This window comes from Anomaloglossus baeobatrachus, chromosome 8, assembly GCF_048569485.1.
Source record: "Anomaloglossus baeobatrachus isolate aAnoBae1 chromosome 8, aAnoBae1.hap1, whole genome shotgun sequence".
In the NCBI taxonomy this organism is placed as follows: Eukaryota; Metazoa; Chordata; class Amphibia; order Anura; family Aromobatidae; genus Anomaloglossus; species Anomaloglossus baeobatrachus.
Window position 1 is genome coordinate 16,690,073 of NC_134360.1, and position 17,500 is coordinate 16,707,572.

The window sequence follows — 17,500 nt, forward strand, 5'->3', positions numbered from 1 at the left end:
CAGCAGTCACACCTAGCAACTTGGCGGAAACGTAGATGCCACTCTTTTGACAAAGCAGCTGAATCACCGACAGGAGCGGTCTGTGCCGATGAAAAACTGCGCCGGGCACAACGGACAATATAGGTAGCAACCTGGTAGTTGGCACCTGTTTACACAATCAATGTGCACATACAGCACCATGTTGTTTGCACGGGGGGATGTGCTGCTGATAATGATGATACATTTTGCGCTGGCATAAACGGTGACAGTTGGCACGACCAACCCTTCTACTGTTGAGTGTAGCAGCTGGATAACCTGCTTTTCTAGCCCCGGGCAATTCGATGTTCTCATGTCCGGACTCGATTTCCCAACTACCGCTGCTGCAGAGGGCAATGCAGTGTTATATACTGTAGAGTCTCAAGCAAGGACCAAATCCCAATACGACCAGAATTTAGGCCATGAAGACTACTCATTACAGCTCATTCACGTATCACACACCTTATTTTGTGCATGAGAGCCGTGTGTGGTTTCACGGGTAACACTTGTGCCTATAAGGCCTCATTCAGATCTGATTTTTCCACATGCAAGAAGAACTGACCATTTTTATTTGTTGGCTCGGTGTGGATGTAGGGTCATCCGTTTTTCTCGTATGGAAAAAAGTTTTTCCCCCTTCTCCATTTAGACAGTCTGTGAAACTCTGGCCTCACTCGGACGTCATGTGAGTGCGCTCCAATTTTTTTCACGGACCCAAAGACTTGTATTGTCAGTTTTGACCACTGACACATGAGTGGCCTCAAAGACGATCATACGTACGAGCGCTATTCAGGAGAACCTCAGTGCTCCTACGCAAAAATCAAATGAGGCCTAATAGTGATGGGCCGTTCACATGACTCCCTTTTTGTGGACCAAGACTTATTGTCAGGTAGGTACAGGGAAGTACCAAGAGAGCGGTGAAAGATAAGGGAAGGGGGACCCCTGCGTCTAGGGAAAGGAGAGATGGTGACCCCTGATCAAACCTACTGCTGGTTCCTGGGGTCCCTCACCACCCTAGATAGGTTCCGCACTTATGCACTGAACTGGATACCTGACCCTAGGTATCCCTAGTGCTGGGCCCTAAATAGGGAATGGTTGGGATGAGCTCAGCAGGTAAAGGTAAGGGAAGATGACCCCTGTATCTAGGGAAAGGGGAGATGGTGACCCCTGACCAAACCTACCGCTGGTCCTTGGAGTGCTTCACCACCCTTGATGGGTTCCGCACCTATACGCTGAGCTGGATACCAGACCCTAGGTATCCCTATTGCTGGTCCCTAAAAAGGCAATGGGTGGGATGAGCTTTTCATCAACCCCACTAAACACTAAAGGAGAACACATGGGGGAAAATGCATGAACTACTTTTCCACAGGTGGCATGGACAGGAGTTCAGCAACAATGCTACAATTGAGGGCAAGCAACCAGCTTGCAACCAGAGCGAGAATGAACGGAGTAATATCACCAGCACCAGTCCAGGGAAGAACTGAGTATTTAAGCAGAAGGGGAATACTGATAATAAGCAGCTGGAGGGAAGTTGAGCTCCGCTGAGTCCTAAAGGGGAAAAGATGAAAACCCAGCAGGAAAGCTACTAGCCGCAGGAACAATAGAAAGTCTGGGAGCATTCTGCACAGCCAAACGCTGTGACCTTCTATGGTCAGAGACCACATGACTCAGTCACACGTGACACTTATCTGATACCAGATTTATCTGTGTGGAATCAAAATTGACAATACAAATCTATGGGTCTGATTATAAAATTAGTGCAGTCTTTTTTCTTTTCTTTTTTTTTTATGGACTTCTATAGAAAATAGAGAAATATTTTTGTTTATTTTTTGAGGAAAACTGATAAAACTTGTATCAAACTTTCGCGATTAAAAACTGACAAAGTGATCAAACTCAGATGAAACGGATTATCTCATACGGGGACATCAAACGTTTTTTGCCTTTTTAGAGACTGATTTTTGTCCCTCTACTCCAGATAGCTCATAGTCGCACTGTGTAACGTTTGTGGAACCGTTCGGATTTCCTCACTTGCGCTTGGAATGTTTTGAAATATTTTTATTTTAGGTTAAATATTTGTTTTGATTTTCAAATGTCTTTTTTTTTTTTTTTTTTTTTCTCTTTTTTTTAGAGAAATATTTTTTTTGAAACTAATGCTATACATTTCCTTATCTATGGCTGTATTTTCCATCTTCTACAAACTAGAGCAGTAACGCTTGTAATGTGATTTATCTTAATGAGGAACCCATGGGGCAGTATAGTAAGAGTCACTGACCGCGCAAAGATGACCTTGTGTGTCGCACGCGGTCCATCATCTCGGGAAACAAGATGAAGGGACTTTCTCCTCCAAATATATCAGATTAACGCAATCCTAACACAAATACATAAAAATTCCAACTACTTCCATTCTCCCAGGTCAATGTATGAAATCTTGAATCTTAGGCGGCTTTCACTCTACATTTTTTTTAACATGCGTCATGAACGTTTTTTTGCTGTAAAAGTGGATCCTGTTTTTACAAAGAAAAGCGCATGTGTTATTTTGCAGGATCCTGCCACTTGAAGTTTATGGGCGGGCATTGAAGTCATGTGATTAAGAGTGATGGGAACTGAACGTGATAGACTGGGAGCCGGCATCTGGAAGCTGCGGACGCTGGTAACCAAGGTAAACATCGGGTAACTAAGCGAAGTGCTTTGCTTGGATACCCGATATTTACCTTGGTTACGAGCGTCCGTAGCTGCTAGGAGCCGGGCTGCCTGCTCCCTGCGCACGTAACCAAGGTAAGCATCGGGTAACTAAGTGAAGCGGTTTGCTTGGTTACCCGATATTTACCTTGGTTACGAGCGCCTGCAGCTCTCAGGCGGGGGAGAGGGCGAGACCGGGAGGGGCGAGACCGGGAGGGGCGAGACCGGGAGGGGCGAGGGAGGGCGAGTGAGAGACTGATCACGCCAGGCTGGTTTCTGGGCATGCTCAGTAGAGCAAGCAGGGTCCTGTATCAGCATGCCAGCGTTCACATGCGTTTGCGTGCAGTATAGTCAGGATCCAGTGAAAAACAATATTTGGACGCAGCCAAAAACGCTACAAGTAGCGTTTTTGGAAAGAAGTTAAAAAACTGCAAGTCGCTGGATCCTCACTATAACGCACGCAATCGCAGGTGAACGCATGTTGACGCGAGTCCATTGCAAATGCATTGAAATGAAAACGCATTTGCACTGGATCCGTTTTTGCGTTAAAAAAAGTTCATGACACGTTAAAAAAACGTAGTGTGAAAGCCGCTGTAGAAGCTTCTCGATCGTTGACCCTCGTGAAGGCTCTTGGCGTTTTTGATACTTTTCTTGCATCTCTTCTGGCTAGAGTCCAGTAGATCGGTGTTGGTCATACATGGAGGAAGTGAAGGTTCGATTGGGTTGATTTTCAGATTTAAAATTGAAATTTGGTACATTCTTTGCACCAATAAACCATGAGCCCATTTGAATGAATGAGGGCAAAACAAACGTCAACCTTTTTAGACTGCAAAAAGTCTGTAAGATAATGGATTCAGGCCCTAAAGAGGACCGGTCACTAGATTTCACAATACAAGCTGCACACTTTATTAAAAACTATCTATATAACTTCATAAATTGATACAATAATCACTATACAATCTTTTTATGATGTTGAAACTCAGTCTCCACCCATCCAGCCTTACTGACTCCTAAGGCTATGTTGGTATGCTGAGTATTTGGTTACAGAAATTCCTGCACTAAATCTGCATCTCCTTGCAGAAAACAAATGCACGGTTTTGCTGTGTTTTTACTTGTTTTTGATGCGCTTTTTATGCGTTTGGGTTTGTGAGCAAAATGCACTCCTTCTATACCTCTTGAACTCCAAATTAATAAGATTTGCTTTATGAGCGCTCTGGAAATCAATACAGCACACACGCTTTGTGATGCACTGAAAGTTTCTGCTTTATTACATCATGTGACTAGTTTATATAGTACCCCAAACAAAGAATTAACTTCTCCAAACTATATACCAATAAGAGCAGTAGGGTGTTAACGGAAATGTGACACTTATCCACCCATGAGTGTGAGCTGAGCCCCTATAACATCATTCAGTTATAAGACAAGATGGTTTCTTTAAGAGCAAAATGGATTGTATTCTCTCACAGGGTGGAAAAATACTTAAAAAAAATAAATGCTGAAAGAATTGACATGCTGCAGTGTATTTTCTGCTGCAAATCTGAAAGGGGGTAAAAAAAAAAACATGCAACGTGCACAAAACTACAGAATTGTCATGGACTTTGCTATAAGAATTTGCATGCAGTTTTGTGATTAAAACTCGAAAGTGCATAAAAAAAATCCGCTAAAAATGCACAGCTATTGACTGGAAGGGCTCAAAAACACAGAAAGAATTGACATGCTGCATCTTTGTGGTCACCAGAAAGACGCAGCCAAACAAAGCTGCAACGTGTGGACAAAAAACCCTGAAATCTCATAGACTAAAACTGCACTCAAAAAAATGCAGCAAAAAATGTAGCGTGCACACAAGGCCTTAGGGGTACTTTGCACGCTGCAACATCGCTAGCCAATGCTAGCGATGCCGAGCGCGATAGTCCCCGCCCCCGTCACACATGCGATATCTTGTGATAGCTGCCGTAGTGAACATTATCGCTACGGCAGCTTCACACGCACTAACCTGCCCTGTGACGTCGCTCTGGCCGGCGACCCGCCTCCTTCCTAAGGGGGCGTGTCATGCGGCGTCACACGGCAGGCGGCCAATAGAAGCGGAGGGGCGGAGATGAGCGGGACGTAAACATCCCACCTCCTTCCTTCCGCACAGCCGGTGGAGGCAGGTAAGGAGATGTTCCTCGCTCCTGCGGCGTCACACACAGCGATGTGTGTTGCTGCAATTACGAGGAATAACATCATACCTGTCGCTGCAGCGAAATTATGGAAATGACCGACACTACACAGATCACCGATTTTCGCAAATCATTTATCTGTGCTTCTAGGCTTTACACGTTGCGACGTTACTGGCGCCGGATGTGCGTGACTTTCGATTTGACCCAGACGACATTGCAGTAGCGATGTCGCAACCTGCAAAGTACCCCTTAGTGTCTGTTTTTCTTGGCTGCTGCTGAATTTCTGCCCACCTACCTTTTGATTGTAAATTCCTCAGTGTACCTCCTCCCTGCTGAGACCTCATTCTGCTCAGTACAATCTGCAGCTGTTGGGTTGGATGGACGGAGACTGAATACAATCAGCTCTCACTTTTTCTGGACTCCTAATTGAATACCATTAATAAGAAGCCATTCTAACATGGATGTTTAAAGTAAGTACATCAGCTTCATTAGGTCTAAGAGATCTATAAAGTGCATACTTTATTAAAGATTTCCAATATAAAGTATGTAGTTTTTGTTTGAGGAAATCTCCTTACAGATCTGCTTTATCCCCCACCCCTCCATGCTTGTGCGAATGTTGTGGTTTTTTTAATAAGGCGTGACAATGGAAGCAATCTATTATTACAGTTCGGCGTTCCTCTTAATTATTGCTCATTTACAGAGGTGTCTGCTGCTTTTTGTTCTTTTTTCTTTTCTTTTATGCAGAACACATTTTAGCTGGAGAGCGATGACTGGAAAATGTATCTGGCAAGTTACAATTGAGCTGTTTGAGCTGTGTATATATTCCAGCTCCTTGGCAGCCGCGAGGACATTCATAGAACATGTAGCACGTGCGCCAAAGCGTAGAAAACAAGCTCTGTGCGCGGTGCCGCTGCCAACAATCTGTAAGAGGACGCTCAGAAATCCAGCTCGTGGGCCGCCGCTGTCTGCGAGCCCGGCCGATGGGATTCTGAAAATAAACCTTACGGCCGGTCTTAAAATGTTTGTTTGTTCAAACCAGAAACAAGATTCCCTTCTTAAGATTCAACTACAAATCCTCGCGGCAATAACTGGTTTTAATACGTTTTTAGTCTTCCTGGTAAAAGTAGCTGAAAAATAGAATTTACACTGAAGTCTAAGTTAACAAATTATTTACAATATATTATTGAGGGCTATTAAATAAAAAAAATCTGCAAATATTTCTAGTAGCATACAATATGACTCTTTTTCGATTTATTTTTATATTATTATTATTATTATTATTATTATATATATATATATATATATATATATATATATATATATATATATATATATATATATATATATATATATATATATATATATATATATATATATATATATATATATATTTTTTTTTTTTATTTTTACCCATTAATTGGTTTCGTTATATCTCCCGTCTATTACTCCTTAATAATAATGACCAATGTTGGTTATTCATGCTCCCCCCAACTTTACTTTTCTGGATAGATTATTCAAAAATGAGGCAATATTTTTTTAGGGAGAAATTGGAAAAGCATAATAAATCATTATTATTATAAGTGATCAGAGTCCGAGCCCATAATTCTGATATGAAGGTATCAGTTGTGCTCAGTGTACACTGTATAATGAGGATTACAGTCAAAATAATTTGTATAAAGTTCTTCAGTTTAAAAAATTAAAAAAAAACACCGACGCCTTAAAAATTGTTTATGTACAGGGGGACAAAGTGCCTTATTTGTACAGACTCTCCTGGAATTTCTGGATGGTTGGTAACCCAGCCCCCTCATGATTTAGGCATAGTAAGGGTAATATGACAGGTGACACAGTCATGTTGTTTCTGGCCATGGAAGGTCACAGCGTTTTGCCGTGCAGAATGGTCCCTGACCTTCTATTGTCCCTGCTGTTAGTATTCATTGATATAGGAGCTTTCCTGCTGGATTCACCTCTTCCACTTTAGGACCCTGCAGGAGCTCGCCTTCCACCCAGCTGCTGATCATCAGCATTCTCTTGGTGCTGAAATACTCCTTCCTTCCTTAGACTGGTGCTGGTGACATTATTCAGTTCATTCTAGTTCTGGTTGCAAGCAGGTGGCTTGTCCTGATTTGTGGTATTGTTTCTGAACTCCTGCCTGTGTCATATGTGGATAAGTAGTTCATATTTTTTCCCCGTTGTGTCTTCTTTTAGCATTTAGTGGGGTTGACTAAGAGCTCTTCCCACCAGTTCCCTATTTAGGGTCCAGCACTAGGGACACCTAGGGTCAGGTATGAGGTTCTGCACTTATGAGCCGAGCCGATCTAGGGTGGTGAGGGACCCCATGCACCAGCAGTAGGTTTGGTCAGGGGTCACCATCTTCCTTTTCCCTAGACGTAGGTGTACCTTTTGCTGCTCACTTGTTACTTCTACGTACCTAGTGTGACAGGTATTAAAGGGAACCTGTCACCAGAATTTTCGCTATGAAACTAAAAGAATCCCCCTCTGCAGCTCCTGGGCTGCTTCTAGAAAGGTTCCTGTTGCTACCGGCCCCCCTTTCAGACCTAAATAACAACTTTATAAAATATTACCTTTTGCTATGGTAATGAGGTTTGCTGGCCCCGGGGGCGGGCTGTATTTCGTCAGTTATTCCCCCTCCTGCCACTGTTCACCGTCCCCCAGTGTTAATTTACATAGATGAGGCCGCCGCTCTCATCTTCCGCAGTGCTCCTGGAGTCTCGCGCATGCGCAGTGGCACTATCACGGGACTGAGCACAGTTTTCAAAACGCTAGCGCCGGTGATGTTATTGCACGAGATTATGGGCGGCGCTGTGAATGTCATCACCAGCGTCATCCAAGTACCCGCCCATAATCTCGCGCCTACGCAATAACATCACCGGTGCTCGAGTTTTGAAAACAGTGCTCAGTGCCGCTATAGTGCCACTGCGCATGCGTGAGACTTCAGGAGCACTGCGGAAGATGAGGGTGGCGGCTTCATCTATGTAAATGAAAACTGGGGGACGGCGAACAGCGGCAGGAGGGGGGATAATTGACGAAATACAGCCCGCCCACGGGGCCAGCAAACCTCATTACCATAGCAAAAGGTAATATTTTATAAAGTTGTTATTTAGGTCTGAAAGGGGGGCCAGTAGCAACAGGAACCTTTCTAGAAGCAGCCCAGGAGCTGCAGAGGGGGATTCTTTTAGTTTCATAGCGAAAATTCTGCTGACAGGTTCCCTTTAAAGTTAATCTGCAGTTTTAAGTGATCACAAAACAAATTTTAGTGCTTTTTTTGGAGACTTTTGAAGTCGTTTTTGGAGCAATGAATTGACACTCTTTGGAAAAGGTAGAGGTTTCGGGTAGGTTTCGTCTATTTTTATTGCAAGAGATCGCACAATTTCAAGTCTCTGAAGTAAAGGAAAACAGATCTGTAGGGTTTGCCGAAACCTGGATGCCCAGGTATTTAATCATTTTGGGTTACTATTAAAAAGGGGCGGCGGATTAATGGCTATGACGGGAAGGGAGATGTTAAGTGTCTCATATAGTTTAATGTCTGAAACTACGGCAAAGTCTTCAAACTCTTTTTAAGACTGGAAAAGAAATGTTCGGATTGGTCAGATATAGAAGTAAAAAATTTGCGTAAAGACCAAATATCCAGAAAATTGCTAAGTGTATTTGTTAGGTGATCCATCACTATAACATATAGTAGGGGAGGCAGGGGACACCTCTGTCTTTTCCCGTTGGTAATTTTTAAACGGTGGGGAGTGCGTTAATGCGTATACGAGCTGTGGGGTTATAATGGGGAACATTCTACCCATCATGCAGTCTTTAAATGGGTTTTCCATTACTTTTTCACCCCTTTGCCATATATCATAGCTCTTTTTGTAATATGCTTGTATTGGATGTGAAGCTTCTATGAGCGCATCTCAACAGGGATCACCTAGTACTGGATTGTTGTTCATATTCTTCTTCCTCCTCTGATACTTCCTTTTCCGGAACAGAAATCTGACCAAATGAAAGGAAGTCCTCACTGGGCTCCTGATGGTGTGAATGTGTAGACATTTTTGGCATGAATCACAATTAGTCTGCCTCACAAGCTGAGCTGACAGTTTCATTCAGCAGGGGACAACACCTTTGCTTTTGAAATGCAGATCGCAGCACCTCACTAGCAAAGGATTTAGGTAATCCAATCACTGATGTGGACAGCCGAAAAGCCCTGAAATTTGCATAAAAAAAACACAGTAGCAGATCTGTAATGGCCATTACCTACCCTGGGCTGCTCTGACACTTGATATCTCCCAATATCTTCAGCAGTGCAAGTTGGAGAATAGAGGGGGCCAGCTAAGTGCTGGATCATAGGCTACTGCAATGCATTATAGAACTTGTAGTAACAGAGCACAGTAAGCTTGGGCAGAAGTCTGTTTCGGGGATCAGAACATCAATCTCAAAATCACTGGGGATCCCATCATTCTGAAGGTCAATCCCTTTTTCATGTCTCTTCAAAATGTTTCTCTTGATAAATGGTGGTGCGAACGGACTATTAGACTTATCGACTGTTCAACTCTTCTAGTTTCCACCTTCCCTAGTTATTTCAAGTCAGGCTGCTTCAGGAATTTTCTGGACTTTAATATTGATGACTTTTATAATATCAGATCAGTAAATATCGGTCTCCCTCACTGATTGAGCGGCCATTGTGTGGAGACCATGAATGGTCCTGTGAGATGTTTTCCATTCGCTCATATCACTTGCAGCAATCATTTTTTGCTACAAAATTTTATTATTAAAACACAAAATAACCTAAATTATATATTAACAAATTATTTTCTAGGGCAAGATGAAAGTAGATGTAAATTATGGAGGAGACCCCATTCCAAAAAGCCCATTCACCGTTGGGGTTGCTGCTCCATTGGACCTGAGCAAGATAAAGATCAATGGACTTGATAGTAGTAAGAAGAGCTTACATTATTTATTATTATTTATTATTTGCACTTGGTTCAAGTATTAAAATTATTTGCAGATCCGATTAATACTGCCTTGTTTTTCTTCCTATAGGAATTGAAGTGGACAAGGACCAGGAGTTCACGGTGGACACAAAAGGTGCTGGTGGCCAAGGTAAAGTAGATGTAAAAATCACTAGTCCCAGCAGAAAATCCGTTCCTTGTGTGGTGGAGCCGGTTACCAGCAAAGAATGCAACTCCGTAAAGTATATCCCCAAGGAGGAAGGTGTGTACAATGTGGAGGTGAACTATGATGGAAACCCAGTGCCTGGAAGTCCATACAACGTGGAAGCTACCTTGCCTCCCGATCCCACAAAGGTACCGTGTAGTTTTTTTACTCGTCTCTAGTAACTTTTTCCATGTATGTTCCATGTTAGTAGAAAAAAAATATATTTTTTAACCCTAGGTTAAAGCTTTTGGACCAGGCTTGAAAGGAGGACTTGTTGGGAAGCCGGCCGAGTTTACGATTGACACTAAAGGAGCGGGAACTGGAGGTCTGGGCTTAACTGTTGAAGGACCTTGTGAAGCCAAAATTGAATGTTCTGATAACGGTGATGGCACCTGCTCCGTTTCCTATCTGCCGACCACACCAGGAGAGTACTTTGTGAACATTCTCTTTGAGGAGACTCATATTCCAGGGTCTCCGTTTCAAGCCGACATTGAAATGCCCTTCGATCCAACTAAAGTTATCGCCACTGGTCCTGGCTTGGACCATGGTAAAGTAGGGGAGGCGGGCTTGATTCACGTGGACTGTTCACAAGCAGGCCCTGGAGTACTCACCATGGAAGCGGTGTCTGATTCTGGCTCCAAAGCCGAGGTCTACATCCAGGATAACAGCGACGAAACCCATGCGATCACCTATGTTCCAATGTTTGCCGGCATGTACACATTGTCTATGAAGTACGGAGGTGAACAAGTGCCAAAGTTTCCAGCTAGGTTGAAAGTTGACCCTTCAGTGGATACCAGTAAAATCAAAGTGTTTGGACCTGGAGTGGAAGGTGACGGTAAGGCAATGTTATTTATATTGTGGTGCAACATTTTGGGATGGGTGTTTACACAAATTTGGAAATTTTAAGTCCTATTCTTCTGTATGTCATTATATAGGTGTATTTAGGGAAGCTACAACCAACTTTACTGTGGACGCCCGATCTCTTAATCGAGCCGGTGGAAATCACATCAAAACCAAGGTCTCAAACCCATCGGGAGCTTCCACAGATTGCCTGGTCAAAGATAACGGCGATGGCACGTATGATGTGGAGTACACTCCTTTTGAAAAAGGTAAAATCTGGGATAAGCACCAAACATTATACTCCTCTATCAGGCAGTAAAATATGACTGTGGTCAACCATGAGCAGAATAATGCTGTAGGTGCAGTAGCTGTAATGGGCACTGCAGTTAAACAGTATAAATGTTGCGCTGTTAAAAAAAAAAAAAAAAAAAAATCACCTAGAATTAACATATGTAGGGCACGATATGGTCACTGCGTCATAGCTATAAGGGTGCAATGTCTAAAAAAGGGAGGAAAAAAAGAGAAATGTAGGAGAAAAAAATATCAAACATTTCAGCTAAATTTTCCAAATTTATGTATTTCTGGTGGGCCATAGTTGGCCATAGTCGGGCAAAGCCAAACCCATAAGTGTTTGTAGAGATGCAGTGTCATCATTGGTAATAAAACTAAATAATTTCAATAAATCAATACACACCTTTCTTTTATTTAGATATTAGCATAAGTTCATGGTGAGACAGTAGCATGGGAGGAAGCCACTGGGGTGGTTGCAACATCTTTAGGGGCGCAGAATAAAAAAGAGGAGGCACAGGACACATGATGACATCCCTGCATTGCGCCACCTCCACCGGACCCGTTCTGTCTGTCACAATGTGACTGTAGGATAGCGAAGGACAGGAGGCTCCTATGCTGCCTCTTATGCTAGTGGAACCTAGGCTATTCCTATCCTCTGGATTACCCCTGATGGTGGACATGCCGGAGTCCCGTGGCTTACTAGTCTCCTGACGAAAACTAAACTGTCCCCCCACCCATCCCAGGGAAGGAATGGTCAGGAGTGTGATGGCATCACAGATAAAGACAGACTGGGAAAAAACAAAACTCAGACATGCTGCAAACACACAGCAACAAACAGTAAGAGAGTAAAGAAAAAAGCAAGGGAAGAAAGGCAGAAACAAAAGGACAATAAGGGTTAACACCCCAACTGCTCACAGCATCAAATAGTATGAGACTAAAGAGAAAAGCATGAGAAGTAAGGCAGAAACAAAAGGACAATAAGGGTTAACGCCCCAACTGCTCACAGCAACAAATAGTATGAGACTAAAGAGAAAAGCAAGAGAAGTAAGGCAGAAACAAAAGGACAACCAGGGTTAACGCCTCAACTGCTCACAGCAACAAACAGTATGAGACTAAAGAGAAAGCAGGAGAGAAGTAAGGCAGAAACAACAACGATTAACACCCCAACCGCTCACCGCAACAAAGAACTACAACCACCAAAAAGTCAGGATCACAACACCTCACCAGACCAGTATAGAGAAGCTATAGCTGGCATTAAAGGAAGTATTCAGCCAACATATATAGGAGGAGAGTGAATGTGACTGGCATGTGATCAAAGGAGACTAACAAGCAGCCCAGCAGAGATTAACACATGTAGTTCATAGGCAAGTTAGCAAGTTTGTGGGTTGACGCCCTTGGTCTGCCTGTGCTGGTCACAGACATTAGAGAAGTTAGCAGACAGTGCGCCAGAATCTGGAGTCTCCACAGATCCTGAAGCCGCCATGACAGTTGGCGATGTTTGTAAAAACCTCCTTGTGACAATCTGTAGGCGAGAAGAAGCCTCTGACATTTGTACTAAGTGTGTATGAACTGGGGTTTTTTTTGGGGGGGAGGGGGTATAAAAATAGCATTATTATTTTGGAAGGGGGCACCTGGGATATCATTACTTTTTAACGTGGCATTAATACTTACCAAAAGGGCATTGCTTATTTTAAGGGATCGTTTGAGACATTATTGCGGCTGATAACCTGCTCTACGCTACTATTAGGTGTGGCCTTTTTGCACCCGGGCCCAGGAGTTCTATCTATTTTATTCTTTTCCTTTTATGTGAATACGTCTGATATTGTTTGCGGGGGGGCGGGGGCCATGTCTATTTTGTGAGATGCATTTTGGGGAGAAACTAGAAAGCATAAATACATAGGTAATCCACATACATGCTGTGCTTTAATCTGGCATCTGATAGTCCAGCAATAGCTTCTGGCCGAAAAGCGCAAAATAATCTAGAATGTCACAAGATCAAAGCAGCGACCTGAGCAGCGATCAATCATGGAAAAACATGATTAGCGTCCGATATCGCATTGTTATTTTTCTCTGGGCCGTCCTCGTATCTGTGCACAGTTTTGATCCGGGACATAGATGGATTTGCAGTTACACAGCTTCTAGCATCGGCGACAACGAACATCATGGAGATAAGATGTCATGTATATACTCGCCGTATCGGATTACTCACCGGCTGCTCCAGGGCAATAGAAACAGAATAAAAAAGCAGTTTCTGTTTGTTTTACTGGTGCTGCCGTAATCACAAACCACAATGTGTCTTACTCCCATTTCTCTTTTGTGGTTGGTGAAGTAATAAGTCTACGAAATAGGAAACCAAAACAGGAAAATGATTAGGAAGTGGAGCCACACACCGGAGGCCAATCCATTTATTACCGTCTGGCATAAAGGACACCTTGGCCACCCTTTGGTTAATCTATATAAATCTTCTGCTCCTTTTAGGCGCCCATTCGGTGAAGGTGACCTACGATGAAGAACCTGTTCCTCGAAGTCCTTTTAAAGTTGGCGTGACGGAGGGATGTTTCCCTTCACGGGTAAAGGCGGAGGGTCCGGGGCTCCAGGAGGCGCTCACCAACAAACCCAATGCTTTTTCTGTTATAACACGGTAAGAAAAATGAGACCCAACAACCAAGTTATACTTGCCGCATGATACATTGTGTAGAGCCCGCTCAGGGTTGGAGAGAATCCTCGAATGTGTCCAAAGATCTCAAAGGCGGGTGCTTAAAGGGAATCTGTCACCAGGTTTTTGCTATACAATTTTTCAGCAACATGTAGGGGCAAAACCCCTGGTTCCAGCTATGTGTCACTTACTGGGCTACTTGCTGCAGTTTTGATAAAATCATTGTTTTCTCTGCTGCAGATCTACCAGTCCTCTGAATACTGAGCTCTTTTTAACCCCGCCCATACCACTGATTGGCAGCTTTCTGCCTATTCAGTGTGTACACAGAAAGCTGCCAATCAGGGGTAAGGGCAGGATTATACAGAGCTCATGAGTATGGAGGACTACATAGCAATAGGTTTACTAGTCATCTGCTGATAAAACTAGGATTTTGTTAAAACTACAGCAAGCAGCCCCATAAGTGACACTTTGTTGGAATCAAGGTCTCCATTTCTAAATTAGGTGGCAAAAACAGATTAAACGTGGCTGTGGAGGTTGAAATCATAACCTGGGTCTGGAGCAAAAATTCAATATGTCCCATATATGAAAACCAATACTGTTAAAGACCCCTGGGCCCTACTGGTAATTTTGCATTGGGGACCACCAGTGTGAAGTTAAGCCACCGTTCAACCCCTTTTAATTTTTATTCCTGTTCTAGTAAACATTCTTCTTGGAATTAGGTTTCATTCTTAAATAAACAGCAAAACAAAAAGTGTATCCCAAATTCAATGCTCGGTGGACAAAAACCTCAAACTGTTCCTTCTAGAGTCTAATTGCATTATATGAGTTGGAAACCTGAGAAAATAAAATAAAAGCAGCAAATGGTACAAAAATTAAAAAAAAAAAAAAAAACTCTTCTTTTGTGTCCTGTGACTTTAGCAAAGAAGCTGGCTACTAGTGTCTGCAGTCACTGGCCATACTATGGGGCACACAGCCACTGAGGCTACAACTGGCCGCATGGCTCAAGTCGGAGCAAGAATCAAAAATATCAGGAGTGTAATTATAATAGGTGCAAGGTATGAAATCACACCCGGGCCTAACCTTAGGGGGGGCCAAAATAGCTATTGGCCTCCATAAAAAGACTATTACTATCAAAGACCTGTGATAGTTGGGAGCACTATTGGAGGTTTTGCCCACAAGTTTCGCCACTGGTCATTATTGTGTGTGGCTTTTTTTCTTTAAATAATATTTGCTGCCACTTTAAAGAGGTTGTACGGTACTTTTCATATTCATGGCCTAGGTCATGAATACCAGGTCGGTGGTATTCATGGCCTAGGTCATGAATACCAGGTCGGTGGTATTCATGGCCTAGGTCATGAATACCAGGTCGGTGGTATTCATGGCCTAGGTCATGAATACCAGGTCGGTGGTATTCATGGCCTAGGTCATGAATACCAGGTCGGTGGTATTCATGGCCTAGGTCATGAATACCAGGTCGGTGGTATTCATGGCCTAGGTCATGAATACCAAGTCGGTGGGAGTCTGACACCCAGCATCCCCACCGGATAGCACAGCTCCGTCTACTGAATAGTGGCCGCAGTATGGCACTTCAGATCTCTCCCCCCCCCCCCCCCCTTAATAAAACTTATCTGACCTGTTGCTGGGTCAGAAGTGTTGCTTTTACTTAGCTGACTTGTTGCTGGGTCAGAAGTGTTGCTTTTACTTTTTCTTTTAAATATTTTATATATTTTTTAAAACTTATGCCAAAGCAATATTGGCTTTTTTTTTTTTTTTTTTTTATCTACGGAGACCACTGATCACTTTTCACTTGGTATGGTGGTTATGATGGTCTCGTAAAAAGAGCTACTCCTTGGCTAGGTCCTGCCCGGAGGGATATCTGGCTATTTTCCGTATTGAGACTCCTAATAGATGCTCCACAGACCCTTTTGATTTGCACTTTTCACTTGGTGGCAGGTCCTCTTTAAAAAAAAAAAAAAAAAACAGCTCCTGTCCTTTTTGTTGTTTTTATTTTTGTATTGTCTCAATTAAAAACATGAATCCAATTGCATAAATGTGGCCCAGCACAACGTTCCATATCTGAATCCATCTCGTTTACATCACGATAATCTCGTTCCAACGGAGCAATAGGCCGTTAAACTCTACTTGAACTTGGTGCTTTTTTTTTTCTTGCCGGGTCAAGCAATAAATATTGAAGTTAACCTATTGTTCTGCTCAACGTCTTGTTACAGAGGTGCTGGAATCGGTGGTCTGGGAATAACAGTCGAGGGTCCCTCAGAATCCAAAATGTCTTGTAAGGATAATAAGGATGGAAGCTGCAGTGTAGAATATATTCCTTATGCGCCAGGAGAATACGATGTTAATATCACGTATGACGGGGAACACATTCCAGGTACGGCGGGGCCCTGCCCTTTGCTTTGTTTGGCTTGGTCTCTCCGGTTATAAATGGTAAGGGGAATATTTCCAGGTATAAATTACGACAACCTAATAAACAGCTCTGTCTGTGGTCTACACTGCTCTCACGTTTTATAGGATATATATATTTATTACTGTAATTTTGTATCCAGCGTGTTCCATTTATAAATGGACCGGTGACAGAATGAGGTCACTTCATGTCCGGTCTGTGGTTTTCCTCTTAATGTCTTACTGGTTTTATAGTAATTCAGGAGGAAAAAATGCCTTCGTAGTGTGCAATGTGTTTTAATAGAAAAGGGTTTCGAAAAAGGACCACCAGCGTGATCATCTTCTCGCCTTTGGTCCTACTCCGGTACTGTAAGGGTAAGTCGTGGCCGGTCAAGCATGTTCCATGAGTGGCTGCTGCTGGAGACGTTTTAGCATTACAGAGCGGCTATCCAGAAACTTGGCATCTATATAATGCAAAAGGGCTCAAATATGCCCAAAGTCTTGATGCATGGGTCTCCAGAAGAATCATAGAATGGTAGAGTTGGAAGTGACCTCAATGGCCATAGTCCAACCCCCTGCGAGTGCAGGTTTTCTTAAATCATCCCAGCTATATGTTTATCCAGTTTCCACTTGACGAATGATGCTTCCATCTGTTGCTTTAGCTTCAGACTCGTTCCTTCAGCCATCTTGGTGTGTCTAGTCAGGCCAAGAGGGCTATAACTAGCCGCCTCAGACTTGGCACCTCCTTTTGGGTGCAGATTCATCCCCAATCTCCTCTCTCGTTGAACTTCATCCAGGTTTCAGATTCTCTGCGAGAGGGAATGTAATAGCTGTGATGTGGACTTCCCTTCTAAGCTTTAACCTTTTCCATGTTGCAGGTAGCCCATTTAAAGTCCCTGTAAAAGATGTCGTAGACCCCAGCAAAGTGAAAGTATCTGGAATTGGACTTGGTAATGCCGTACGGGCTAAAATACCCCAGCAGTTTACTGTAGACGCCAGCAAAGCCGGCATTGCTCCTCTCGCAGTTGAAGTAACCGGACCAAGAGGTAAGAAATTCCAAGACTCGTACTCTTTTATAGACCTTTTGTTTTTTTTTAAATCTTAAGTTCTCGTCATCCTTACATCAGCACAATCGGACTATAGCTTTTGGAAAACCGTTCTTTCAGGTTATTGCCCAGATCCTCTCTTATTCAAGGCCCTCCTTACGTTTCAGAATTCAGTATCTTCTTTAGCATGAGAACGTGATATAATTTCACGAGATCCTCATTAAACTGTAGGACTTCTGCTTACCGATACCAAATCCTGT

At 43.1% G+C, this 17,500-nt stretch overlaps 1 protein-coding gene across 6 annotated transcripts in view; it reads left to right on the top strand.

Annotated features, from left to right (window-relative positions):
• FLNB (filamin B) overlaps window positions 1–17,500 on the top strand; it is a 390,880-nt gene that overhangs the window by 305,630 nt on the left and 67,750 nt on the right. For all 6 annotated transcript variants that reach the window (XM_075321342.1, XM_075321343.1, XM_075321337.1 and 3 more), the window contains exons 19-25: window positions 9,670–9,787; window positions 9,894–10,156; window positions 10,245–10,842; window positions 10,943–11,116; window positions 13,617–13,779; window positions 16,023–16,183; window positions 17,073–17,240. In XM_075321342.1, the coding sequence (XP_075177457.1) occupies window positions 9,670–9,787; window positions 9,894–10,156; window positions 10,245–10,842; window positions 10,943–11,116; window positions 13,617–13,779; window positions 16,023–16,183; window positions 17,073–17,240 (1,645 nt within the window). The remainder of the gene's footprint in view (window positions 1–9,669; window positions 9,788–9,893; window positions 10,157–10,244; window positions 10,843–10,942; window positions 11,117–13,616; window positions 13,780–16,022; window positions 16,184–17,072; window positions 17,241–17,500) is intronic.